General features: G+C 43.7%; 1 protein-coding gene across 3 annotated transcripts in view; it reads right to left on the bottom strand.

Moving 5' to 3' along the window:
• Positions 1-16,839, bottom strand: part of MME (membrane metalloendopeptidase) — a 38,922-nt gene extending 22,083 nt beyond the window's left edge. For 2 of the 3 annotated variants that reach the window (XM_065640393.1, XM_065640392.1), the window contains exons 1-10: positions 16,686-16,839; positions 13,654-13,823; positions 12,210-12,245; positions 9,361-9,522; positions 8,373-8,453; positions 7,525-7,620; positions 7,302-7,420; positions 6,274-6,339; positions 3,471-3,605; positions 1,286-1,387 (exon numbers count right to left, since the gene is read on the bottom strand). In XM_065640393.1, the coding sequence (XP_065496465.1) occupies positions 1,286-1,387; positions 3,471-3,605; positions 6,274-6,339; positions 7,302-7,420; positions 7,525-7,620; positions 8,373-8,453; positions 9,361-9,522; positions 12,210-12,245; positions 13,654-13,813 (957 nt within the window). In that variant the 5' untranslated portion in view covers positions 13,814-13,823; positions 16,686-16,839. The remainder of the gene's footprint in view (positions 1-1,285; positions 1,388-3,470; positions 3,606-6,273; positions 6,340-7,301; positions 7,421-7,524; positions 7,621-8,372; positions 8,454-9,360; positions 9,523-12,209; positions 12,246-13,653; positions 13,824-16,685) is intronic. The other variant, XM_065640391.1, reaches the window with a different exon arrangement.
• Between the last annotated feature and the right edge of the window lie 10,109 nt (positions 16,840-26,948).

A 26,948-nucleotide genomic window follows, 5' to 3' on the forward strand; every position in this document is an offset into this window, starting at 1 on the left:
AATTGCTGTTCTATCCTTAGACCATTACAACAACTCTACCAACTCCCATTATATGTCTTTTGAGCATTTTTGGATAAATTTAGAGCAGATGATTATTGCTGATCTGCAGCAGTCCCCAGGAACTAAAAATACCCAGAGTAATACCACCGTGTGACAAGAGCCGCTGGTTTCTGACATTGTCACTGTGATGGGAACTGCTCAGCTGAGACCTCTGGGAGAGGTGAACTGGGGAACAAATGAAGCTCGGCAGAACGGAGCTGTCATATCATTTAAAGTTGAAGAATTTAAAGTCAATAAGAACCGCAGTGATTATGAAACTGGTAGGAATTCTAGTACTTCATAGTACCTTCCTGGCCTCTCAAGACTCAGTAACGCGCTCCTGCTGGTCAGACCTCGGTGCTTTCCGCAGGACACAGTAGTTAACCCGCCTGCCCGTTGTGCAAGACACTGAAGTAGAGTCTTTCTGATAAAAAATAACCATGTCTGGTAAGACGTGGTGTTACAGAGGAGGCACACCTGTGTTATCAGATCTTTGCCTCTCTTTAGCCGGACTTCGTGGTGCCATGAATTAAAGGTTACAGTGCACAAACGGGCCGTGGCTCGGGGTAGGAGCAAAGGCAGAGCTGAAACGTCCTGGGGAGCTGCACGGGGAGGAATGGGCAGAATGTTCCTGATTCGCAGTCATGGATTCCAGGGCTCCGCTCTGCTTGCTCTGGAGCCCAGCTTGCTGAGGCAATGGTGGAAAACCTGGAATTGCTGTTCTCAATCCACAGCTCCAGATAAACAGAGAGGGTCTGAATGGTCACACTACAACGTATCTGAGTCAGTTGGTCACTATAAGTCTTAACTTCTGTCCTGGGCTTTCTGGAGCTGCCCTGGTCGTTACAGGAGGGGAATTTGTCCTCTGCAAAGGATACTCTGCAGACTGCCAGCCAGGGTTATGCATGTGCAGGGTTTACAAGATTTACCATCCTGAATCCATGAGTGTAAGCCAAACTCATGATATTTTTTTTCCTTTACTCTTTACACCTCTTTATGTTGAAGCAGAGGGTGAGATCTGCCTTCAAGTCAGGAGATACAGTTGGTGCAGAAGCACAGTCTTACATAGTTATGTGTCGTCAGATGTTTAGGTAAGATAGTGTGCACATCAGGTATCCTGTTCAATTTCTAATATGTCTAAGCCCAAGAAAGAAATGTCTTTAAAAGAAAAAAAATCTCAGGCTTCATTGTTCAATCTCATCAGTCATAAATTAGAGGTTAAAATATCAGCTTATTGATTACTCACCTTATTATTGATTTCCAATGAGAAGTTGTTTTGGAGCTGTGCCAAGGTCATTTTATTGTACAGCAAAAGTGGATCATTTCTGTCCTCAGATTTTGTTGTTGCCTGTCAAAGTTAATCATGAGAAAATAACTAAGTACATTGAGTCAGTTCACAGGAAGTTTGGTGAGAAGAAGTAAAAAGAAAGAAAATAAGTATTTCTGGCTTAAAACATAAATTTGCATTAACTGTAAAGTACCTAGCATGTAAATGTGGTCAGTGTCTCATATATAAAAAGCATATAAAAGGACAGATTAAATTTCTGACAGTAAAATGGAGCTTTACTTTCGGGATGTTTTGTGTTGGAGCATCACCAGCTGAGGCTGCGCAGGAGCCCTGGAACACAGACCCACGGCACTGAAACCGCTGATGCTGTTACCAACAGATACAACACAAGAATGGGCTCGTGATGCAAGGTGCAAGATCTTGGGAGTAAAGGAGATGTATGTATTGAGTACAGGTTGAGCAGTGTGCTGCGGTGGGAATGCAGTGAGCGTTTGGTCAGGATGCGTGTGCGATCTGATACGTTCTTTCTGGAACCTCTGTGGAAAGGGAGCCGTAACTCAGAAATACGCTTCGTGTTAGTCTAGGCAATGAGGGTTTGCACCAGAGTGTGAAAAAAGTCTCTGGAATTAAAGTGTGGACAACGTAGACTGAGGAGACAAAACCAGCACCTAAGGGTAACTACTCCCCTGGTCTGGGAACACTCCTTGGATCTCTTTCTGTTCTTTTCCTCCGACACCAGTGTGTTCCTTGCTAGGACGCCTCTGCAGGCTGCTGAAGCACATTGTGTATCCTCTTTCATCCCCTTGTTCTGATGCAGAAGTACCTTGGGACAGCATCAGCACTTGCTCGCCTCAGATTCCACCCTCTTAACTTCCACTTTTTTGATGGCGGAGAGGATGCAGGTGCACAAATGACTACAGGAAAAGAGTGACCTCCTGATCCGTGAGAATAATTCACGGGAGAACCTACCCCCCTACTGCCTCAAGTGCTCTTAAATGACTTGGTCAGGAGCAGGAATAATAGATTTTACCCCTTTAAACTGTTCTGAAAAATCTGTCATGCCAAGCCTGATTTTATCTCTATCCTTTTTTAGACAAGATTTCTCTTCTGCTCCCTCTTTCCTGATCTATTGTGCATTCAGTATTTTTTTCCGTGTTTCCTTTAACAAATTCTCCAGAGCACAATGCCAGCTCTCTTCTAGTAACGCTCAGGCTGGTGCTGAGTTTTTGATGAGAGGTTTAAACCGGGGCAACAGCAGCTCACCCACCACCAACCGGACCTGCCAGCAGCACCTGCTCTACAGGCATTGCAGTTGTGGTTTCCTTTCGTAGTTCCCTTTAAATCTTTCTCTAATTAATTCCTTCTAATAATTTTCCATCTCTCATCTAAGCCTAGAGGTGCGTTTCGCAGGAAAATGTGAAGAAAATCAAAATCAGATGGTTTTAGTTTATACAAATTGGGGGAAAGGTCTTCCTCTGCCAAACATGTGCCTTTACTATCAGTGTGACGTGAAAAATTGCTGAAACTAGAAAATTAGTATTTAGCTTGTTTTACAGTCATCCTCAGCTTCAGGTCCTTCTGAAATGTTTAATAATTACAGGCCATGGTTTTGCTCATGAATGCTTGACTTTCAATGTGTTTTTCTCCACGCAAGTTCAAATTCTAGCTCTTTCTCCAAGCCATACTTTAGTGGAGAACAGTGTTTAATTAAAAATGCACTTGGAACAATCAGCATTGTGGAACAGCTTGTGCAGGACAAACACGACGTTGTGTTGCCCGGCAGGGCAAGGGTGGGAACCTGCTGCTCTGATCAGCAGGAGCCCTTGGGGGAACGGGGCAAAGGGAGACCAGCCCCCAGACGTCTCCCAAAACTCACTTTGTAAACCAGACTGAACAGAAACCAGGTCTGTCTCTCCCTTTGCTGTTTGGAAAACAACTCAAATGTTTTCCCCTGCTCATCAGAAGGCATGTCGTTCTTACTATGCGTCCTCTTGGTGTTCCAGGCCCCATTCATTTTTCATCAGCTTTTGGTCCCACAAAATAACATTAGCAAGTAACTTAACAACTCAGTTTACACTTAGCTCTCTTAGGTGTTAAGAAAAATGTCAGTTATTTAAAAGATAATTTTTAAAGTTTTTCTTACATTGGCAATCTCTTTCTCCAGGTCCATAACTCTCTTCATTTGTTCAGAAATCTCATTCTCAGTGAAAGAAATATTTCTTTCTTGTAGGATTAGTTTAGCAACAGAAATCATGAAATCAACATAAGCAGAACATGCCTGCAGGAAAAAAATACATTGTAAAGACAAAACTCTTCAAAGTATAGCATACCTTGATTAAGATTGCATCTACATTTTATGAACTACACTTCTTCATTCCTTTCTTAAACATTTAATAGTAATTTATTCTGAAATACTGTTAGATCACAAACAGAAATTAACTGAAAATTTGCTCCTGGAAGATTGCTGTATAATTTGTAGCACTGTTCACAGCTAAACACTCTCAACCACTGCATTGCGTTTTCATTATTTAAAATGAGACATTTGTATGCCCGTATTTAAACCATCACCTGTGTTTTTTCTAGCTTACTTTAATTACAGCTTCCAAAAATACCGCTTCCAAAGAGCAACGTTCCCAGAAACATAAAACCCAGAGAGATGCTGCTGGGCTGTGTTGAATGAGCGTTGTGGGGAAGCGACTCCCGGACAGCGCAGCTCCTCTGCTGCTGCTCGCAACATTTAGTACAGGTAGATATACGACAGACAATATAGTATATATTACATTTAACATAAAAAGAATTCACCCAGGATAAGAATGTAAATATGGAAGCGTATTCTGTTAAATGTTACACTGTCAAATATCTACGGATCTCATTATATTTCATGGAACTTCATATTATTCTAGTTCCTCTTTGATAAGCCACACTCGTTTTTCCATCAACAAAAACGCTTTTTTCAATATGCTTTTTAAAAGCAAGTAAAAATACATAGTATTCTGTATCTAATAATAGATTATTTTATGCAAAATAGCCTAATCTACTAAAACAGTGATAAAACCTAGGATTAATAAGGTATGCCTGTCATCACCTTTATGAATAGAAACACTTTGGCGTGTTCAGCTCCAGAGGCTGGAGGAGGCACCCCCTGGATGAACACATCTGTCCAGCTGTGCTGCTGGAACAGGCTGGGCTGGAACAGGCTGGGCTCTGACAGGCTGGGCTGCAAAACTCGGAGCAGCTCAGGAAAGCACTTTAGCTTTAGCCTGCAAAAACCAGGGAGCTCACAGCACCTTGAAGGGCTCAAGTGTTGTTTTTAATAGAGATATTATTTTATCAGAAAAATCCCATTAAACCACTGACAGCTACAAGTCACAAAAGAGAGTGCATACCAAGCCTGTAAATACCATTTTAAAATATACAAATAGAATTTAGAAAAATTGAATATAGACATTACCCCAAACCAGTAAGTCAACAGAGATATTCAGGTACCAATTAATGGACTTTATGTTTTGGCCTAAAGTGCAGATCATGGTATCGTCAGGTAGCAAAGAACTAAGTCAGCTAACTTCAGATGGACTGTATAAATACCCTCAGATATTTTAGTGGGAATAACTCCTGTATGAGCAGAGAAGTCATGTATCTTCCAAGAGAAAAAGATTTTTAAAATCTCTTGTTCCCAGATTCCAGTTGTAGGTGTGTGGTGGGAAGCGCTGACAGGCAGAGGTTGGAGTGCAGGAGGCAGATCCTTGTTTGCTCCGTGAGTATCGTGACACAGCAGGAACCGGAGCCAAGGGAGCTGCTGTCAGCGCAGGATGGAGCAGGAACGGCCCTCGCCTGCTGTATTCCTGCTTTAAGAGTATCATGAATCTGCCTTTCAGTGATAAACTCTGTTTTTTTAAATACTTCCTCCTCTACTTTCTAGCAGTAGAGCGTAGTGTGATAGTTTAGGTAGGTCAGAGATTAAAATGGGAATGATCATAACACATGATAATAATGTAACTGAACAGTTAATATGTTAATAATTGTCTTTACTAGTATATGATCTGTAATTAAATGTGATCAGTATCAGGGTATTGACTGTTAGCATGTCAGCAAAATACCTACAAACCCAAAATGTTTTGAATACTTTCTCATTGCTTCTGCATTTAATTACACAGAAGAAAACTGGGTAATTAAAGGTTGCTGTGGTAGCAGTTTCAGCTACGTGACTTCAGCAAATATATATATACGTCAGCTCTCAAGGACTTAGCAGTGTCAGTGCTAACAGGTTAATGAAAATGAGTATGAATAATAACGTGAATTAAAGAAGACCATATGAGATTCTAGGTATCCGAAGCAATTTCTATGATACCACATACTTTAGCTGCTGCATTTTTATTAAGCAGTTGACTTAAGAGACTGTGATCTTTCCAGATCTTTCCTACAGAAAAGTGTGGTTTTGGTTCTGAATGGTTCTTTTTTTTCTTCCCAAGCCTATTAGTGATATCACTAGGACACCTGGACTCCCCTGACACCTGCCAGTTGATCACAGTTTGGAAGTTTCATCCTTTTCTTAGGGACAGAATGGGGGTGATCACAGGTGAGCACTCGTGTCTATGGTAATACACCCTGGGCAGTGACAAGGTGCCTCTGGATTGAGCTGCAAAGCTTGGCAGAAGCTGTGGAACAAAGCTGAATTTTCATGTTTATTTCCTTCCCAGAGGCCCTAAAAAGTCAAGTAGCTGTTCCTCTTCTGACCTGCTGTTCTCACCTGCAGATCAACCTCGTTTAAACACTCGTTATTATTTGCTCGTTCTCCTGGTGGTGTTTCCCAGGGGTGGTACCAGAATCTCTTTGGGGAAGGACTGTTCTTGCTTTTTGCCTCTCCCCACTCTTGGGGATATGCCTGCCTTGAAAATATAGGCTAAAACTTCTACAGTGCAGTGAGAGACTTGCCAGCCTCACCTTACCTCTGTGTATGCACCAGTGCATTCATAGTAGTCACGAGAAGGCAGGCCAAGCCCAGGCTGATCAATCTATAAATTCAAATAAAAATTAAGAAGCGTTTAGGGACAAAATGCCATAGCACTGTACTGTTCCTTAGTCTATTACAGGTCGCCGATGCTTCGCTCTTGCTAAATCATATTCTGGCCAAAGGGGAGTTTCTCTCTCATCCTATTGCCTTCCTTTAATTCTTTTCACTTTCCTTATACTTTTTGTCCATCTTTTCAGTCTTTTTTTTTTCTGTTGCTGAACAATGCACGCTACATATAATCAGTGTGAAAACTGTGGATGTACAGAAGACAAAACACTCCGAAGACGAGGCAGTTACTGCATCTTTGAAATTCATACATGCAAAGGTCAAGGATCTATTTATCCATTGACAAGAAAGGTTAGACCTTTGCTCTTGTAACTGTTGCGTCAGGAGTACCCGGTGAAGATTCCCCATACGTAATACTGCCTTCCTCGGGATTTTCCATCTGCGGAGATCACCTTACATTTACAGACAGGGTAGCCAACATACTCCTCAGCCCCTTTCATCTCAGTGCCAGCTGACGGCAGTCCCGTTAGCGCCTCGTACAACACAACCCTGGCACCGCAGCCCTGCTTCTCAGCGACAGGGATTTATGCCTGAACGGCACGGTAAGGAAATCATGTTTCCTTATTTGCTTGCATGCATGTCTAAGTAGATCATGTCTGTCTTCAGTGTACACACAGCGTGTGTCTGTATGTCTATATATATCTGTGTTATTCTCACCTCGCTGAGAATAAGCGCATGAGTGCACAGAATAAAGATGTTCACTTTGAGGACAGACAGGACACTGTGAAACTGATAGCTTGAGTTTGAAAACTACATAGATTGACACATTCATCAACAACTTACTCCAGTAAAATTCAAATCACTAATGTTTCTCCTGGTTAACCTTTATCTTTATGCTTCTAGTTATTTTGCTGCATTTTTATGATTGACAAGGTAACGCCACCCAGGGAGACTTACATGGATGATATGGGCTGTGGAATTCTTATCATCTGTGCCAACAAAAAAATTAATAAGGACCTTTTTTCCATATCTGGAGTTGAGCTGTGCAATAGCTGTCTCAGCGGTCCAAGCAGCACCTGGGCAAATGAAAGGTACATTCAGTCTCTGGTTTTGGTAGGCCATGAAAAGTACAATAATTTAGAAATAATGTAGAAAAGGAAATAAACACAGATAATCTTACCATAGGAAGATTCCCAGTTTGTTGTTGCTACAGGCCAGTCAGATATATCTGGCAATAAACTGATCAAAGGCTTCCCACCTCTGCTATCAATGGTAGCTTTTGGAAAGAATGAAATGAGTTACCATGACATTTTAAAACACACAAATCTTACATACTGTCATGAGTTCAGAATAATGAAGCTGAGAAATATGTTTTACCATCACCACAATAGGAGTATGTTCTGACCAATGACTGTGCTTTAACACGTAATTTAAAAAACGTTTCAGTCATGACTGCAAACAGCATATGCAAATCCTTGGGACCGTGACACTGAAGAACAATTTTATTTTCACTCTGCAGATAGCTTGAAATAATAGTTTTGAGAAGTATTAATAACATTATAGACACTATAAAAACATGACTCAGGAAGCACTGCTAATTGTTTTACTGCTCCTCATCCTAGCGGCAGCATCTAGCTCAAATGCTTGAAATACATGATCTCCCTGTGTTTCCAGAAGCCTGGTTGGACGGTTATTTTTCACCTCATCCCTGATAATTTCTACCAAAGAAGTTAACTCACATTTAACTGCAAGGATTTGAATTTAAATATCTATAGCAAACTGGTAACTGAAGAGTAATGTAAATCTCACCTAAAATATCAAAGCTAGTAAAACAGGAGATAAAATACTAAATTTATTATTGACATTCCTGTTTGACTCTATAGAATGGATACATCTGAGTCTTCACAAAGAATTTCTGAAAAATTATGCACAGAAACTAGCAGGATATAGGTATAGCTGACTGCAAAGATGGGAGTGTTCGGATGATATTTATATATCTTATGTGCAGTAAAGTCAGGAGGCACTTACTTTCATTTACGCATGATCTGTACAGTGTTTTTGCCTTCTGCACTGCTGTTATATCATTGCTGCTTGGTGTGTCAAGGACATCTGAAACACACAAACAGCAAATAGATCTGAATATCTGCTCTTTATTGGAAAGATCCTGAAGGAACCCGTCTCTCCACTGCAGCCAGGGTGAAGCTGTTAGTGTCCAAGGTCTGCTTGGGTAGGGTGCAGCCGTGGGACTGTGGATCAGAGTTCTGTAAAAACAGCTGAACTGTAAGAAAGAGCCTGAGGAAGCCTCATCTGGTGCCTCCACTTGCGCAGCCGATGCCTCTTGGCTCGGGAGCAGCGGTCCAGCTCAGCCCCTTGCCCAGGGGCCTTGCCCGCCCTCTCGGAGCTATTGCAATTACTGCTTTACAATTGCTTTACAATTATGATATTCAGTCTGGAGAGAGTGGTTTGGGGAATGTTGCCTGAGTATAAACTGGCTTCCTTGTCTGTTATTTTCATCTGGAAAATGGGAATATGTACAATTTGGTACTATTGCATTTTGTGGAAAAAGGAATACTTGCAAGTTGATGATGTGACTGGTTAGAAACCTGGTTGCCTGTTGTTTGGGACTGAGCTGGTGGAATACAGACACACAGGACACAGGGCTGCCAGAGAGCAAGTCCCAGCACTGCAGCTGACCTGGACACAGGCACCTCTTTCTCTTCACCTGGCTCGGCTGCTGTTAGTGCGTGTGGGTAGTGTATGGATTTCACGTGTTAGAACGCACAGTCCGGCTGCCACAAAGGTCAGGTCTGCTCAGCTCCACTCGTGTCACACACAGCAGCTCAACTTCCACAGCTTTCTCCAAGCAAAGTTTGTGGTAGGTTTGTCCTGAACTGAACATAAAAACCTGAAATATTTGGTAGTATTTTAAGCTTTGCTAGACAACCACATCTTATTAGGGTAACATGTAAGCCAAAGAAGAAACTTTATATAGTCCACAAACATAAATCCCACTGACCTTTTAAAACAACTTCTAGTTCGTCTCTTAAAATGTCAAAGTTACTATAACGGGAGCTGGTTTCTGGAATGACGTTCCTCTTAAGCCATCCTCCACAGGCATATTGGTAAAAATCGTTGCAAGGCTCTGCACTGGTGTCCATGTTCTCAAGCATTCGGGCAGCTGTAATACAAGACAAATCAAGGCATAGAGAATCTTTAGAGAAAATAAATGAATACATTTGTTTGCTCTGAAGAGGGAAGTAGTAAATATATTTAGTCTAGAATAGGCTCAAGCCTGCTTGAATGTTCTAGACCGAAGTACCAGTCAGTGAACAACGAATTACTATTCCTTACTGCCCATAACTTCCAGACTTACACATTGCCTGTGTTTACCGAGGGGTGTCTATAAGGGTGATCAAGCACGGGAATGGGCTGCCAGGGAAACTGCAAAGTCTCCATCTGGGAAACAATCAAAACTTGACTGGACAGGATCCTGAGCAGCTTTCTGTGGTTGCCCGCGCTTTAAGCAGGGCCGCTGGACTATATGATCTCCAGAGGTCACTTCCAACCCCAACTGTTCTGTGGTTGTGTAACCTCTGGCGCTTGTTTCTGCCCAGTTTGTCCTGTTTCATTGAGGGGAAGGGCTTCGCTTTGAATGGTTGCACTTCATTCCTGTCCTAGCTCCACCTGTTTGCTGTGAAAGAGGAAGATGCTCATTATTGGGACATTTCCTGTTTTGAGGGCATGCTTGTGAACCTCTGTGCTGGCCGGAGCAGCGTCTGAGGGGCAGCCCCGTCCCTGGGATGAGCTTGGCGTGTGTTAGTCCAGCAAGAAGGACTTTACCAGCCAGGATGGACATCACAGGTGGCTCATTCAGAGCAGCGTGCCAGCCCTGCCAAAAAGTAGCGGTAGGACAGAGAAATCTTCTGACACCAAGAGAAGATGGTTCTTATCCACTGTCTTGTCACTTTTGCAAAAAAAAACCACCACCAAAGCAACAAGAAACCTACATCTTGCGTAAATCTGAGAAATTATTAACAGTCTGTGTAATACCAAACCTTGCTTTAACAGTGGAATCACGTTGCTCTCTTTGTAGCCAGCATCTGTTTAATCTTCCTTGCCTACTATTGTCACAGAAAAAATTCTCCTCCACCATAGTGTTTCTGCTGGAGAGCCCAAGTTAGCCAATATTAGCTAACCAACTTCTATCAAAACTTGAATTCAAGTACTGCGAACGTAACAGAAAGAGCTCAGCCACGGGAACAGTTGTCTTCCACTTAGGGCTTCATGCAAAATCCATGTATTAAGTATTCTCCTCAAGAATACTCTCCTCAAGAGCGTAATTTGCACATCTGAACCCCAAGATAACCCTTCATTATTTGGCTGACACCACAGATATATTAAAATCATTGAAATGTGACTTTGTTACCAAGCAAGCCCATTAGCACAGTGACACACGAACCGCCCCTTCAAAGTCAGTGGGACCAATTAGGCTGGACAGAATCCTAAACATGCTTTAAGTTATTTATAAGTTGAAACTTGTGCCCAAAGAAGCTTTATAGCTGTACACACTGAGACATTTTCACTCTGGAAATACTAAGGGTGACACTGATGGATATTTCATTATTTTAATTCTAATACAGGTTCATTCATACATGTAAAAATACGTATAACACACGGTATCCTTTTCGTTAGTCCTCAGTATTGCTTTGATGAACCAGTGTTTGGGTTTGTTCATATTCTCTCTTGTTTATTCCATTTTCTAATTGTCACTGAAGAATGTAGAACCTTATCTCAATTGCTTTTAATTATTAATGTTACTGTAGTACTCCTGATTGCCAGTTGTTCCTTTAATAGCTTACAAATAAAGTAATATATGCTGAAATAGCAACCAGTGACCTGGAGAGGATATGGGTAAAATAGATATGAGATCAAAATTCTCTATTTTCATCAGTCTGTGCTGCCTAAGCTCAGGAAAATTAGCGGAGTATGTCAGTTTATTAAAAAAAATGCTCAAATGCACAAATTATTAATTCATGGTATCTTCTTGTGCTGCACTGGAATGGATTTCACAAACCTTGATAACATTATGGTGCAGTTACCGGTATTTACCCTGTGTATGAGCACAGGGTGCTGCGGTGGAGGGAGTGTCAGAGAATGGGGACAGTTGGGAACAGAGGAGCAAAAAAGGGAAAGCAGCATGAATTGATCTGGAGGAGAAAACAGAACAGAGAACTAGAGATGAGGGGGAAGGAGAGCAGGGATAACCACCCGGTACCTCCACCAGAGGTAAGTGGTGTGGAGCTCAGCGGTGCTCTCGTGCATCGTAGTAGCTTTGTAGTAGAGTTCAGACCAGGACGGAAACTAGGAGTTTTTCATGCAGTTGTTACCGAAGGATGAAGTTAACCTGTCAGACTATATAATTTGGAATTTTTTCTGGACATGAAGATTAACATTGCATCTCCTCAAACAGTAGCAGGGCATCTTTAATGGCTATCGACGACCAAGACTTTATTTAATGTACCTTCTTTAGAGACACCGTTTCTGCTCGAATTGTGACTTGGAGGTGGGTGTGGGGGAAGAGCCATCTTGTGATTGACTTCAAGCATTTTCTGAAGCCGGAGGCGTTCTTTGAAAGGAGAGTCTAAGCCTTAAAGTAGCCAGACCCTGGTGACTTTGTAAGATCTGACAACATTACAGCACGGATTCTACATTTATAGAAGGGATATGCTAAGAACATTCTTTTGGTTAGCAGATCCCATGCCTCAATGTGCCATACTTGTCCACAGTTAGGTGGGAACATTACATGGGGGTAATTTTGTTTAAAAATATATAAATTTATTTGAAAGTTATTATTTTCATTCTTACCTGATTTTATGCAGTCTGATGTCTTGCAAACCCCATCTAAAAGAGGATACAATCATATTCTTAATTCCTTAATGAATGTCAGTTTAATAAAACCTACTGTAAATATTTTCATTTAAAGTCACTTTAGAATTGCATTTAATTGCAGGTGTACAGTAAGATAAAATGGACACTTTACACTCAGTAAGTGAATATTTATAGGACCAGGCTCTAAATTTAAATACAGTTTTCTTCATTCCTTTAGGGTCATTCAGTGCTAATGACTCGTGTGGAATTTCTGTAGTCATCAGAGTATAACATTCTTTCAATCAATTAGAGATGAGCAAAGTATTATTTTATAACAAAGAAGAAATTTAAGAGAAAAATAGCACATGGACTGAAGACATTTGCAAAGTCAGTTTGAATTTTGCAATACCCTTCAATGACAAAAAAATCTTGAATTGAAAACTCTGGGACATTCACTCTGAAGTCTCCAAAACAAAATACAAGGTTCAGGAATGTGAAAATGTTTCCTTTTGAGACTTTAGAAATAAAACATTTTTATTATTCATTTCAGAATAGCATTTTCCATTCCCTAATTGAACGAGACTATAATAAAAAGTTTAAACAAAATTATTAAGTACTTAAAAATGAAACAAAGCATTTCATTTCCAATGTAAGGAAACATTCTATTTTGACCCCAAATGGAAGTTTCAGCCTCTTTGTGTTATCTTTTCCAGAAATTATCAGGGTATTTACGCCTCAACTGAATTATTTTCAAATCTATTAATATGGCTGCTGAATCACAAAACCTCTCAGTACAACTACACTCGCTGCGAGGTCTTGCTGCAACAGCCTGTAAAAAGAAAAACTAGGATTTTCATACATATCCAGGGATACAGAAGAAGCCCCGTAGTTTGGGTTTCTTCAGCAGTGTTGTTTGTTGTAGTTTTTTGCTTACTGAAGCAGTAATTACAAACAGAAGTATTGCTCAGTCAGAACAAGCAGATGTTTTGTGTTTACCACAACTCTGCATGAACAAATGAATGTATAGAGTCCTTGCTGGAAAAAAAGCAGTTTTGTGTCAGTGTCCAGCAACAGGAAGTGTAAATGCAACTTTACATTTCAGATAATTGTGTCATACTGTCTAGTGACATACATCTGAAATATGGTTATGATGTAGCTATTAATCATCTCATTTTATACAGTGGGTCAGGTATAATTTTCTATTATTGGGCAAATAATTCTGAGCTGACGTCATTTTATTTTCTTAATGTTTGATGTAGTGCAGCTATACATACCATGCAGCATAGTCTTTTCTAATACAACATTTTAATACAGTGCAACTTAGATTTTTTTGTTACTATATAATAACATTCTATTTATTTAAGCATTTTTTCATCATTTCTTAAAAAACTTTTATACTCCTATGTATGTGTATGTTCAAAGACAGTTTGCGTGTACTCACCGTCATAGGTTGCGTACAGAACTACCATGGTGATGGCTACAATAGCTAGCAGGATCACTACAACAGCTAGCCCGATTTCCAGGCCACTCCATCGCAGTTTTTTCTTTGGTTTCGGAGTATTCATTTCAGTTATATCCATCTGGCTTTCTGACTTGCCCATAACCCAGCGTCTGAAAAGGAAAAGGGAAAAATCACTGGAGGACTGACACTGAGCCATAGGTCTTGAAACTGGCTCCTCAACTGCGCAGTAGCAAAGATGTTTTCTGGGTGAGTTTTCAAATTATTTGTAACATTACTAGAAGGTTAGTCATGAAATTAAATATTCTCTCCTTCTCACACACACACACACAAGTACATACCATGCGCTACTTGTCATTTACAGAGAAGAGTGGTCTTCCTTCACGTGAAGAGGCCACCAAATAGAAAAGGCAGGCAAACAAACCCAAACCTATTTTTCAAACGTACCCTTGTGGTTTAATCTTGTATGATGGTACAGGAGTTCACAAGCCCGCAAAAAGCAAGTCTCTCTGCTTGAATAAAAATTAACTTTATCTGCCAATTGCTTATCTAATGCCAAAGGTCAAAATATGCCATTGTGCTTTGCTGTCATTTCTTAAAATATTATGTAAGCAATTCTTGAGTACAGCTTTACAGCTGTCTCTAAAAACAGAAGATCCCAATCAGGCTCTGCTGGGAGCCCGTCACATTCACACTGGAGACAGGGAACCTCCCAGCGATCCTTAACAAAGTGCAACCACCCTCTCTTTGGAGGTGAGAACACTGTAAATCAGCAGTAACTACCACATGCATGCCAAACGGTGCGAGTGTGGATGAGCTCCCATCACTCATGGGATGCGTATGCAGTAGTAGATTTTAAGACTATTTCTGTCGCTCTTTAGAGGTAACTCGGCCACCTTTTGCAGTACTGCTGTTCTGCAGTTCTTTGCTCTTTCTTCATCTCCTCCCACTTACTGAGGGCCAGACTTTGATCTGCTGACAGAGATTAAAATTCCTATACATAGAGCAATGTATTTCTCAGCATTTCACAATGAAAACCCAACACGGTTCTCCAGGCCCCTCACAAGATCAGCCAGCGGTGCAGGTCAGGGCATCCAACTCCTTGTATTCATCACACCCCTCTCCCCACTCTCTATGTCCATGTAACAGCAACAGGGGAACCCTTCTCTGTTTCTGCATCCATTCAAGTCCAAGACTTGAACTCAATTATTTCAGGCTGGTTTAACTGTTTTGTAGGCTTGTATTAATCTTTGTCTCCTAGGCTGCTATAGTCTTTCAGATATCCAGTCTTTGCTTCTCCTCTGGACATTCTGTTTCTGCCTGATGTGTGTTCCTCAGTTTCCAATATCTCTTCCCCTCTGGGATGCCCACCTCACCCCGAGTGCTGGATCCTCCCCTGCAAAAACACGTCACTAAGTGTGGATGTTTATTCATAAAATAAAGATGTCAAATAACTGGGTATTATGGACCTAAGTCAACAGATCCTGTGCTCCCTGTGGCTCAGTGGATCCTTGGACACTCTCACACTAACACTGCCTCTCTAAATGAATGATAGAACATTTATTTCAGTGTCTTGCCTCCCCTTTTGTTGCTCCTCCCTGGACATCAAGATGCACAAAGTGACTGGTGGTGCTGGAGTCCTGCAAGGTCTGCCCAGCCTCTGGCTTTCCAAACCCATAGGGACCATTACAACCACTTGCGTTTGCCTCATGAGCTGCTATTTTTCTCTGAAGAGTAGGTTTTCAGTCAAATCAGCAAGTGGTTTCTGACCCCCGGAAACAAAATCCCACAGAACCATGTAAAAGAGCGAACTACGTAGAAATTTGCCCTGCACTATCAGATGATAAAAAAGCAATTAACCATTTCATCCTTCTCACTTTTGGTCATAATAAACAGCAAAAAATGTTATTTATACCGACTACTGACCAGGTCCCAGAATCATCTGAACACTTGGAGCCTAATTTAAGAAATGATGCTTATCTTCTGACCGATGGTGTCTTTAGAGCACTGAAAACACAGTTGATTAGATTCAGCAAGAAACACCGTACCTTTCATGTGCAAATACAGTCAGCTAAGTTTCTCCAAGTGAGCTGATCTTTCTGTTCTGCAGGAGTGTTCCTCGTGTTTAAAGGCATCCCACTGACTCATTTTTACGTCTAGTTATTTAGAGAACTTAACCCGTCTGCATTAACGAACACCAGGTAATAGCTTCTTTATGTGCTAATTGCAAGCACAGCAAAAGTATGAGAATAATTTAAACAGATATAAGCCTAGGTATTATGGTTTCCTTACATTTCTCTTTGTGCTTCTGTGATCCCCTGTGCTTACTAAAGCTTAGGTACAGCAGACAGCTGAAATTATTTTGATCCTGCTCTAGGTGGCACGGGGAGTTAATGCATTCGCTTTTCTTTTCGGGATGTGCATGGTAAAAATCGCAATGTGGCTTACTTGGTTCGCGGTGTAGTCTCTACAGAAAACGTAGCGCGTCTCGAGAGTACGTTGTGGTTTATTTTTAATAACTTGTGTAGCACGCCCCGTGCAGATGAGCTACCCCCGGGTAGGGTAAAAGCGGAGGCAGCGGGTGAGGAGGCCACGGGGCACCCCGGCAGCCAGCACCGCGGCGCAGCGGCAGCTTTCCCCGCGCCCCGGCTGCGCGGGGGCGTCCCAGCCCCGCTGCCCTTGGCCCCCCCGGGCGCGGGCGGTGGCGCCGCTGGGTGGCGCCGCGGGAGGGAGGGAGGGAAGGAGGGGCCGCCGCCGCCGCCGGGCTGTTCGGGCGGTTCGGTCCCGCCGTGCCGGTCGGGGTGCCCGGCGGGCTCGGGGCGCTGCTCCGGGAGGCTGGATCCGCAGCCCTGCCCGCCCCGACGGCACAACTCCCGGTGCCCGCACCACGCACGCTGGGGAGGCTCCGAACTTAGGGACGGTCAGATATCCCCTCGGGAATACCGGGGCAGGGAAGCGGCGTGAAGACCCGTCCGTCCCGCCTCGCTCCCGCCGGCCCCTGTCCCCGTACTCACCGGCAGGCGCTCGGAGGGGTCCGGTCCCGGGGCCGCCACGCACATCCCCGAGCAGCGCCGGGTGGAGGCGGCGCGGGGCGCCCCGAGCCGGGGGGCAGCGCCCGCGGGTCCCGGGGGAAGGCGGCGCAGGCTCGGCTGGCTAGGCTGCCGGGGCGCCGGGCGGCCGGCGGGGCTCAGCGCCCGGCCCGCCCGCGGCCAGCGGCGGGGACACGGGGCGCCGGCATCGCCGGGACATCAAAGCCCGGGGCGCTCCCCGCTGCTCGCCGCTGCCGCCGCACAGCGAAGCTGCTGGCAATCAAAGGAGCCCTTGTCTGCGGGCTGCCGGCCGAGCAGTTCTCCGGGTGACCTGAAGGCTTCTTCCTCTTCGCGATCATAAAAATGTGATGGGGCAGGAAACAAACAAATAAGCCCCCCCCGCCCCGACAAGCCACGCTCTTCACCTCGCAGAGCTTCCCCGAGCGCTTAGGTAGCGGGGAGGGCAGGACCTGCCGCCCGCAGTCAGGCGGGGCGGGGAGCGTTATGTCCGATGGAGCTGCCCCATCCCCGAGCCGGGACCGGCGCTCCCCGGCCGCCTGTGCCCGCCGCGCTGCCGGTGGAAGGACCGGGGCCGTTCGCAAAGCGAGAGCCGAGCGGGAGCGCGAGAGCAGCCTGCTCCTTCCTTCCCCGCCGGCTTCTCATTTCTTTGCAGTCCGTTCAAGAGAAGGAAAGGGATGATGCACGAGGAAGGTTAGCGGCTGCATGTCTGCGATGCTTGGTGCCCGTTTCCATGCAGACTCATTGCCTTTGTCAAATTAATGCAGTCACACACTCTCTGCAAGATCTTACATCCTCATTCACTGAGTGATTTCTTCTCAGGAGGGAGACAGCTGTGACTTCTTGCATGGAGAGGCAGCTCCGAGCTCTGTCGTAGGATCTACTCTCAGCCAAGTATCAAAAGATACTTGTTTCAATCTTACTAAATTTCATTTTTATTAAGTTTTGTTTTTACTAATAAATCGGCAGCATCAGAAGCATCAAGGAGTTGCTGTCATTCCTTTCCTCAAGCCAGACATAACACTCAGTTATGCTGCATTCCTGAAAGCACCTTTATTGCCTCTGAGGCAGAAATGGCAGCTGAAATTTCTGAAATCTTTTATTACCAGCTACACACGCTAAAATCTCTGCTGCTTGAGAGGGGCAACCTTCCTCCTCTCTAAGAAGGGTGGAAACTGACTACTGCCTTCTTTATGGAACTGCACAGCAAATGATCTGCAGGGCAGATGCAACAGAGAAAGCAGGCCAAAAAGGTGCTAACTGAGCATTAGCTGTAAAAATGAAGCATTTTTCCAACATGAACATCTGAAGAAGAAACAAGAACAAATAAGGTTTTATTCACAGAAAAGGCAGCAGAAGTACCAAAACTATGCAGGAAAAACATTTCAAGAAGTCTAGAGAACAAAATACTGTATTTTCTTACAGGCAAGAATAGGGAAAATGCTGATCGTATCTTTTTCAGAATCAGTGTTCACATTAATATAAGTATCTCACTTTCAATCTTTCTTGCATTCTTGCAGCGTTCCATTCTGGTTACTAGAACAAGCCATCCGCTCTGGCAGGTCAGGCCTGATGTTACTGCTCCCTTGAAGACATCTAACGCAAACAATCTCATCAAGCAACATGAGAATAGAGGAATTGTTAAAAATGTGTGATTTTGTAACTAGATACCTATTGTACAGCCTTGACTAAAACAAAGCTTGAAAAGTAGAGCGTGATGTATGTTAACAGACTGAACTAAAATGGCAAAAAAAGGACTTGTTTCAAAAATTCTAGGTAAATTTTAAAAAAGCATAACTGCCTAATTTGCCACAAAGACAAAAGGGAGAAACTCAGCTGGAAAACTGTAAATAGTCCAAAGATGACTAACATGTCTGACAGGCAGTGTGAGAATTTCCACTCTTGGAGAACCTTGTGCTTGGAAAGAGGGATTAGACATTTGTATATCCTCAGGCTACAAGAGGTGTGACCTGTGAGTCAAGTGCTGAGATTCCTGTTTGGACCTTACTTGGGGAAATCTCCCATCCACTCACCAGTGTGAGGCCATGCCCGAGAATAAGCAAAGACCTATTGCTGATGCTCCCGTGGGCGATGGGAGCAGCAAGGTTTGTAGCAGGAGACTGTGCGCTGTATTAGGCCTGTGCTATAGCCCAAATGCTCTCTGATCAGCACAGTCCTGCTGCAGGATGGCTTTCCTGCTGCCCACGGCTGCCCAGCTCGGGAAGGGTGAGCGGGACTCAGTGCTGTCCCCCCGCCACCCACCCCATGGCTCCCCAGCCCCGGAAGGGTGAGCGGGACTCAGCGCTGTCCCCCCGCCACCCACCCCATGGCTCCCCAGCCCCGGAAGGGTGAGCGGGACTCAGCGCTGTCCGCCTGCCACCCACCCTGCCTCAGCTGAACAGAGACTTGCAGTAAGTGACACACACATGAAGCTCCATCTTTCACTGACCTTCAAGCTCCACGTATGAACAACTTACACAAATTCCTAGCTGAGATCAATAGTCTATTTGGTCATTTTTATCCCCTGTAATTTAAGGGATAATAAGACATCAATAGCTTCATTCTATTAGTGGAAATTCCTTACACATTGCTAAGGTGTACAGCCAATGCCAAGATGAACCAAAAAGCAGATTAGAGCTTGTACTGATTCCTGTCAAATGCTAAGTATTTGCTTTCCTCTTACTCAGTTTCATCTTTCTAGTACTGTAATTTCTCAAAGGTGAAGAAAAAAAAGCAAGCTCACAACAGAAAGTTCACCCCAGAACTGAAAAAATAATGAAACCCTCACATTTAGAGATTGGAATAGTTTGTCCTCATAACCTTCCTGAGTTGTCTTACGCTCAAGTAATCCTACTGCTTTCAATGAGAAAGAGAAGATGAAGAGTGCACAGGCTGGTCCTCGAGGGGTAAGTTTAATGGGATCTGGCACTACTGTGACACTACTCTGGACTGCTGGTGGACAACAAATACAAATATAACAAATACAGGGCAAATGTATAGAACCAAGGAAAACTCAGCATATTATTTAGAGAGTTAGATCATGAAAAAAGGAGTTAACGAAAGCACACTGTCATCATCAGTGTCCTTGAAAAACAAAGGTTTCTGTTCAGTACTAATTTGAGAGGAGATAGTAGTACTATCTCTTAAAAAGCAGTGACTAGGGAAGTATGCTTCCCAAAAACTGTGGCCACAGGTAGTTCAGAGCAACATACACAAATGGATGCACTGTCCAGCCTTCAGAAAAACAAACTGCATCACAACAGCTCAACTTGAATTCTTTATCAAGTGAAGAAAAGCCAATAACCCATTCAATATTGTTTTCTCCAGTTGGTCCAAACTGACAACAGTAAGACCTTATTCTCAACATGACCTCTGGGTGACATTTAGGGAATTAGGACTCACTTGTATTGCTCTGAAACAATGCTGATGATACTTGTATTTCCTTTTGGGAAAGCTCACTTTTCTGAAGTAACAAAGTCAGTGTTGAGGAAAGAAACGGCAGTCACCATTAATGCTGCCGATGTGACTTTGCCCATCTTAATGCAGCTGGTCTCTTCTCCCCATCAAGTCCTATGTCACAGAGGAACACGGACGCCGTGCCTTCCCCGCGTGGCCCCGTGCGTGCTCAGTGCGCTTGGACTGAGGAGTTCAGATGCTAAAGTCTAACACACTGTTTACTCACTTGTGGTTTTTTTCTCGGTAGGTTTGTAATGGATCCAAGGCTGGGTAATTTCTCATTCAGGAAAGTAAACAGACTAGGTCTCAACATATTTGCTTCAGTGCCTAAATTATTCAGGTCTAATTGTATTGTGTTGCAAAGCTTTGTCTTTGTGAGTCGACAGGCTTTGCAGTGTGACTGATTTGCAGGTGTTTGCAAGCGTGATAAAATGCTTGGCTGAAAAGCTACAGTTTTTTTCTGGTCTGTTTTTGAGCTTGCTTAAAAGCCACACACAAAGCTTCCGTTAACACAGGCTAACAGGCTTTTGGGAGCCCTGAATTTCTCTGCAGCCATCCTGGCAATCGCATTTGTAAGCATTACGGGGAAAATAGTGGGTGGGTTTTATGGAAGAAATATGTAAAAACTGAAGTGAGGTAGAATTGCACATGAAATATGCAGACAGCATAGAAGTTGGTAACAATATAAAAACAGAAGCAAAAGGTAAGAGACAGAATTCGGATGAATTAACTACAAGGTTTCCTGCACAGTGCAAATACGACTATGCAAAGCTTAGTCACGCTTTTCCGGTTACCTTTAAAAAACCACAGCACTGCAAAAAAAATGAGCACGAGCACAGAGAGGCCTTTACTCCAGCAACAACTGGAGCAGAAACTACTACGGACACGCACAACAAGGAGCCACCAGCACACCCCAAACACTTCACGTCATCCCCTGACCCCACCGCACAGGCCCCTGTCCTGGCGCGTCGCTCCACCGCCCAGCCACAGGGCTCTCCGGCAACACCAAGCTCTGCAATAAAGGCAAACAGGAAATCACCAGAGGCAAAGGCAGCGTTTGCCCTCGGGCTCCGCACCCCCGGGGGACTCACCCACTGCCACGGCACCACATAGCCCGGTCCCGCACTGCGGTCAGCCTCGGAGCGGAGGAGCCGGGTCACCGTGCCGCCCGGTCGCGTGTTCGGTGAGAACGAGGAGCCGCCGCCGCCACCGCCTCGGCCCGCCTGGAACCTTCTGGAAGGGGTGGCGGGGCCACCAGGGGGCGCTCGCCGGGAGGCTGAGGCGGCTTCGTGCGGCCGGGGCGGGGACTGGGGCCCAGGCGCCCGCAGCGAACGGGGCAATTGTTGTAATTGTTGTCGGTGTGGTGAATTCTGCCCCGCCGGAGGAGGGTCCCTGTTCGGTGTGACCCCTGTGCGGCTCATCCCTCGTTCCCTGAGCTCCCGCGGCAGGCAATGCCCGCCGCGGGAGCTCAGGGAACGAGGGATGAGGCGGCGCCTCAGCCATGGCGGCCTTGCTGCCCTCAGCTGCACCACCAGCTCTAATTCTCCGTTTGTGCATTTCCCTGACAGCATAGTTTACCTTCAAATGTAAGTATTTCTCTTTTGGAGAAGTCAGCTGCTTATATAATCTTGGAAGCCTAAGCTTTGCTTGTGTTTTGTTAGCGTTATCGTCTTTATTATTTCCTATTTGCCTCTGGTGATTTCCTGTTTGCCTTTATTGCAGAGCTTGGTGTTGCCAGAGAGCCCTGTGGTTGGGCAGCGGAGCGACGTGCCAGGACAGGGGCCTGTGCGGTGGGGTCGGTGGATGATGTGAAGCGTTTGGGGTCAGTGTTTGCGGGACATGCCAGGGAGGCAGCAGCAATACTGACCAGAGCAGGCCGGGATCGCCTGCTCTGTGTTTCTCTGGGCTAGATGATAGCAGCTGGATCCTACGATATAGTGCATTAAGGCTAAGTGTGCATTGGACTGCGGTACTGTTTGAAGCTGAATCATAATATGGAATGTTGTGTCCAGTTCTGGGCCCCTCAGTTCCAGCAGGACAGGGAACTGCTGGAGAGAGCCCAGCGCAGCCACGAAGATGCTGAAGGGAGTGGAGCATCTCCCGTGTGAGGAAAGGCTGAGGAGCTGGGGCTCTGGAGCTTGGAGGAGACTGAGGGGTGACCTCATTAATGTTTATAAATACATAAAGGGTGGGTGTCAGGAGGATGGAGCCAGGCTCTTCTCAGTGATAACCAATGATAGGACAAGGGGCAATGGGTACAAGCTGGAACACAAGAGGTTCCACTTAAATTTGAGAAGAAACTTCTTCCCAGTGAGGGTGCCAGAGCCTGGCCCAGGCTGCCCAGGGGGGTTGTGGAGTCTCCTTCTCTGCAGACATTCCAACCCGCCTGGACACCTTCCTGTGTAACCTCATCTGGGTGTTCCTGCTCCGGCGGGGGGGTTGCACTGGATGAGCTTTCGAGGTCCCTTCCAACCCCTGACATTCTGGGATTCTGTGATTCGATGATAGTGCCAGGTGTGTCTGTACAAGATAATTAAAGTTACCAAGAAATAAGGGAGCACAAGTTTTTAGATCCGTTCGATAGTTCACAGATGACTTGGCCATCCATGAACTGTTATTTGACCAGCCTTACTCGGACTGGAAGCCATGGAGTGAGCTCATGAAAGGGCCTGTCCTGTTGTTGAGACAAGGTACATGAATTTGATTTGTGGAAATAATTACTTCTACTGAAATACAAAACAGGGGGCTATGTTGGATTCATCCAGGGTTTGAACTGTGTTGCATAGTCTCCAGAGGCACCGGTGTTGGTATAAACACTATGCAAGGAGTAAATCTGGCTTTGTCCATCAGAGTGCTTGTCCTATTTCTCTTTTGTGTTGCTGACTTCTCTGTTGTGTGGTAACGCAATAACCAATCATTGTACATGTCAATTCTTAGTATTAATAGTTCCGAAATTTAAGACAGAAGCGAGATGTTTTCTGGAGGTCATGGTAGCATTAACCAAGTGTAGATTAAAAATCATGTTTTGCCCACCTTCTGTGGAAAAAAGAGGGTCTCTGAAGTGGTCCATTCCATTAAAGAGCACCCAGAGACTTAGGAATGGAATGTAGAAAAAGCTGACAAAAGTCAAGCAGCTCTGAACTATCACCTGACTTGTTAAATGCCTTGCCACCTAGCCCTGGATCTGGATCTTCATAGTCACAGAACAGATTCTGAGCATGGTCTGAAGTTACCAGGCAATAACTAGTCCTGCACTTGTTAGAAATTTGAAGTGATGCTGTGTAAAATCTTATGTGAGCTCTTGTAATGTGGGTGCTTGAGTAGAGTGTGCCTGGGAAGCTGGTGACACCTGTGCTGTACAGTGTAAACGCCCTTTCAGAACAGAGTGTCCAGCTTGCACTCAGAAGAGCTCTCGTACGAGTTGCCTTTTCAAGGTCCACTTTGCTTCTAGTGTGATGGTTACCTGGACATGTTTGGAGACCAGCTATTGGTGAGTTCATAGAGCCACAGAACCTTTGCAATAACACGGCCCTTGTTGCTTTCTCTAGAGGCTTGTAAAGAATGTCATCCACAATTAATCAAAGATATAGCGAGTATCTCCGCCCAGGTATCATAGTGTGCAAATTAAAACTACAGCAAAGAAGCAAGGGAAAAAATATTCATTATTTCAGTGGATTAAAGTGATTTTTTTTGTATTTATATGCCTGTCTTATATGTCTTTATCTCACATGCTCAAATCTAAGGATCCTGCCCAACACCACTTTGAATTATTGTTCACAATAGCAAACAAATAATTAACTAAATACAAACAGTAGGGCATTGCAGTGCTGTGTGGGAATTATGTACAAGGTAGTGTTCTACCGAAATACTGCACACCTGTGTTGTGCGCTGACCACATGAGGTTGTTGATAGATGAGGAGGTCTTTATCAGGAGAGACAAACTCTTTGAAGAACAGATCCTAAAGTGAGTGCTTTCTCAGTGGGTCAGAAAAATGTCAAGACTGGTACAGCTGCCAATCAGGTTGCACCATGCCGAAGGGTATGATTCTTTTCATTGTCATACTCTGTTAAAACAATGAGCCATTGACATACTGCAAGCCTAATAAGCATGCTGAACACTAAAGGCCATGTTTGCTCTGAGTGTTGAGTACACTTACGATCAAGAAAATTGCCAAGGCGGGAAGGTATTAAACATGAGAGGAAAGAAATGTCTAAATTTAGGATGTCAGATTAAAATATTCATAAGTAATGTCTGGGTCACTGGAAAGCAATCAGCCACAACTTAACAAAACAGTAAGTGATGCCACCTTGCCCGGCATCGTGGCAAATCAGTAGTCACATTTTCTGTTCTTTCTTGCTGCTTGCACCCTAGATTGGAGTTTCTTTTTGTGATCCAAATGACATAAGCAAATAATCTGCAAGAAAAATAAGTTCTGTTTCAGTGTCACAGATTAGCTGGCTCCATGTCTCTGGACAATGAGATAATTTGAACAAAGTCCATGACTTAAGTGTCTCTTTTTGGTCTTTTCTTAATCCCCAGTGACAAAGTACAAAGCTTGCCTAACATGAGTACTGTACAGAAAACGGGGAAAACGCACCATGACTCTGGGCTGGGAGAACAGGGGAGAGTTGTCCTGTTCCAAACTGTCTTTCTCAGGTCACAGCTGGGAGAGAAAATGACCAGTTTTTCCTAAGGGTTTACATTAGTTTTTCTACCTTAAAATGTGAAAGGGCAAAGCTAATCTTTTTCAACTGCCATTTACTTTTCTCCTGTTTTTGTTTTGCCTACTCTCTGACCCTGTTTTCACTTTATTTTCCTGTTGGCTTTGTCCTTTTTTACTCTTCTCTATTTCACTGAAGCTATTAGTGTAAGGCGGATCAAATGATTTCAGGGTTAAAGCAGACCCTTGAACTCACCGTATTTAATGGATTTGTAATTAGGCCATGTATCCCTGTGAGAATGGGCAGTCTGGGAATTTGCCAAGGATTTATAGGGGGATTTAGTAGCCTACTAAGAGTTTCCAGACCTATTAAATTCCTTAAGAAGTTTTAAAGACGCCACCAATTTAGGCAGGGAAATATTTTGAACTAGGGCATCTCTAAATACACAAAAACCTGAGAGATGAGAAGTAGAAAAATGCTTATTTTGCAGAGAACAAGAAAAAGTTTCAAAGATTTTATAATTTAAAGTGTGGAAATAGATTTTCAAAATTATCTTGGTAACACATCACAGGCTTAAACCATATGATGTGTGTTTTCTCTGAGATTTATATTTACGTTTTTGATAAGACATTAAAGTAGACATAAACCAGGCACTATGTATGCATCATGCTGTAGGTGTACATGACTGCTGCTAATTTCTGATCTTTGAACACATAATTGTGTTTAAAAAAGATTATGAAGGCTTTGCTTTTCCCATCCTACCTGTTTGCCATTTACAAAGTTCTGCAGTATTACATTTTTCTGTATCTTTTGGGGAGATCAGATAGTGTCTGTTAAATGTCAGGTTATTTTATTATGAAGTCCTAGTTTATTTTTACGCATAACTGAGAACAAGTCCGAACTTCTGGTGTTGTTTACTTCCCGGAGAGGAAGGGCAAAAGACATAACCTAAAAATACTTTCCTCCCCCTATTCCACATCTCAGTGCTTTGGGTTAGGCTTCTGTGTTGGACAGGGCGGAGGGTAAGGGTGAGAAGAGGCAGAAGACAAATGGTCAGCTTTCTCATAGTAGCACAAACCTGCTATTTTTCCTGCCAGGTTAAAGGTACCCAAAACATAATTAGCTTTTTTCTCTTTGTTGAATGACTACCCTGTGAAGAGACCACAGAACAATAAAAATTAGTCTGCTTACCTGTACAGCAAAGCGAGTGTAAACTTCCTTTAAATTTGACCTGTTCAGATCTATTTTTGGATTAGCAGTGAGTTTGGCTTATGAAATTTGGCTCTAGGCTCACATTCAGATTTTCTTTTAGCTGTAATGAGTATCAACATCTCTCAGACTAGTTTGGATCCGTACCCGTATCTCCTGACCGCAGAAGTCCAAGTGCACTTGATGTTAAATCAATTGGTTCTGTGGAATGTTCAAGTTTTGATGCTACCATGAGTTTAAGTAAATCTTGTTTAAATACCAGAATATAAATTCAGCTGTTTCTGTAACCACTACAACTACTATCTCTATTACCTCCCCCATTACTTGACTGATGGCATCCTCAGTACTCAAAACACGTGTTTCTAAAAATGCTGACTGTTGTTAGGAGTGGGATGGACAGAAAAATACTAAAGTGTTCCGTGTGCCTTACAGCTTGTTTTTTATCTATATAAAGAGGTTCTCTTATTTACACAACTTCAGAGTAGCTCTGTCAGCAGCAGGCAAAGTAATTCCATTGCGGCCTTTGGCATTACAGTGTATTTATACCACTGATCATCCAACTTAACAGCACAGAGTTTGGCTTTCTTTAAATGATAGCAGCAGCAGGAGTTGATGGTTCATTGTGTCACACTGTGAGTTCTTAAAATATAATCAAAACTATCAGTCTGAAGAGTTTCTGGAAAACAAATTTGCAGTTTAAACATCAAGCACAAACTGTCCCTTCCTCTTTCTTCACTGAATTAGCTTTTGAAAGGCCAAGAGCTGCTGCAGAGATAACAAGGATTGAAAAATTTACAGCAGGTGGTACCAACTGTGCAAGTACAACTCCCAGCCAAAGTAATCGGCCGCCCAGCTGCGGAGAAGCCTGGGGGAGCCGAGAGTGACTCAGGCGGAAGAGAGGAG

Source organism: Caloenas nicobarica, chromosome 8 (genome assembly GCF_036013445.1).
Source record: "Caloenas nicobarica isolate bCalNic1 chromosome 8, bCalNic1.hap1, whole genome shotgun sequence".
NCBI classification, from domain to species: domain Eukaryota; kingdom Metazoa; phylum Chordata; class Aves; order Columbiformes; family Columbidae; genus Caloenas; species Caloenas nicobarica.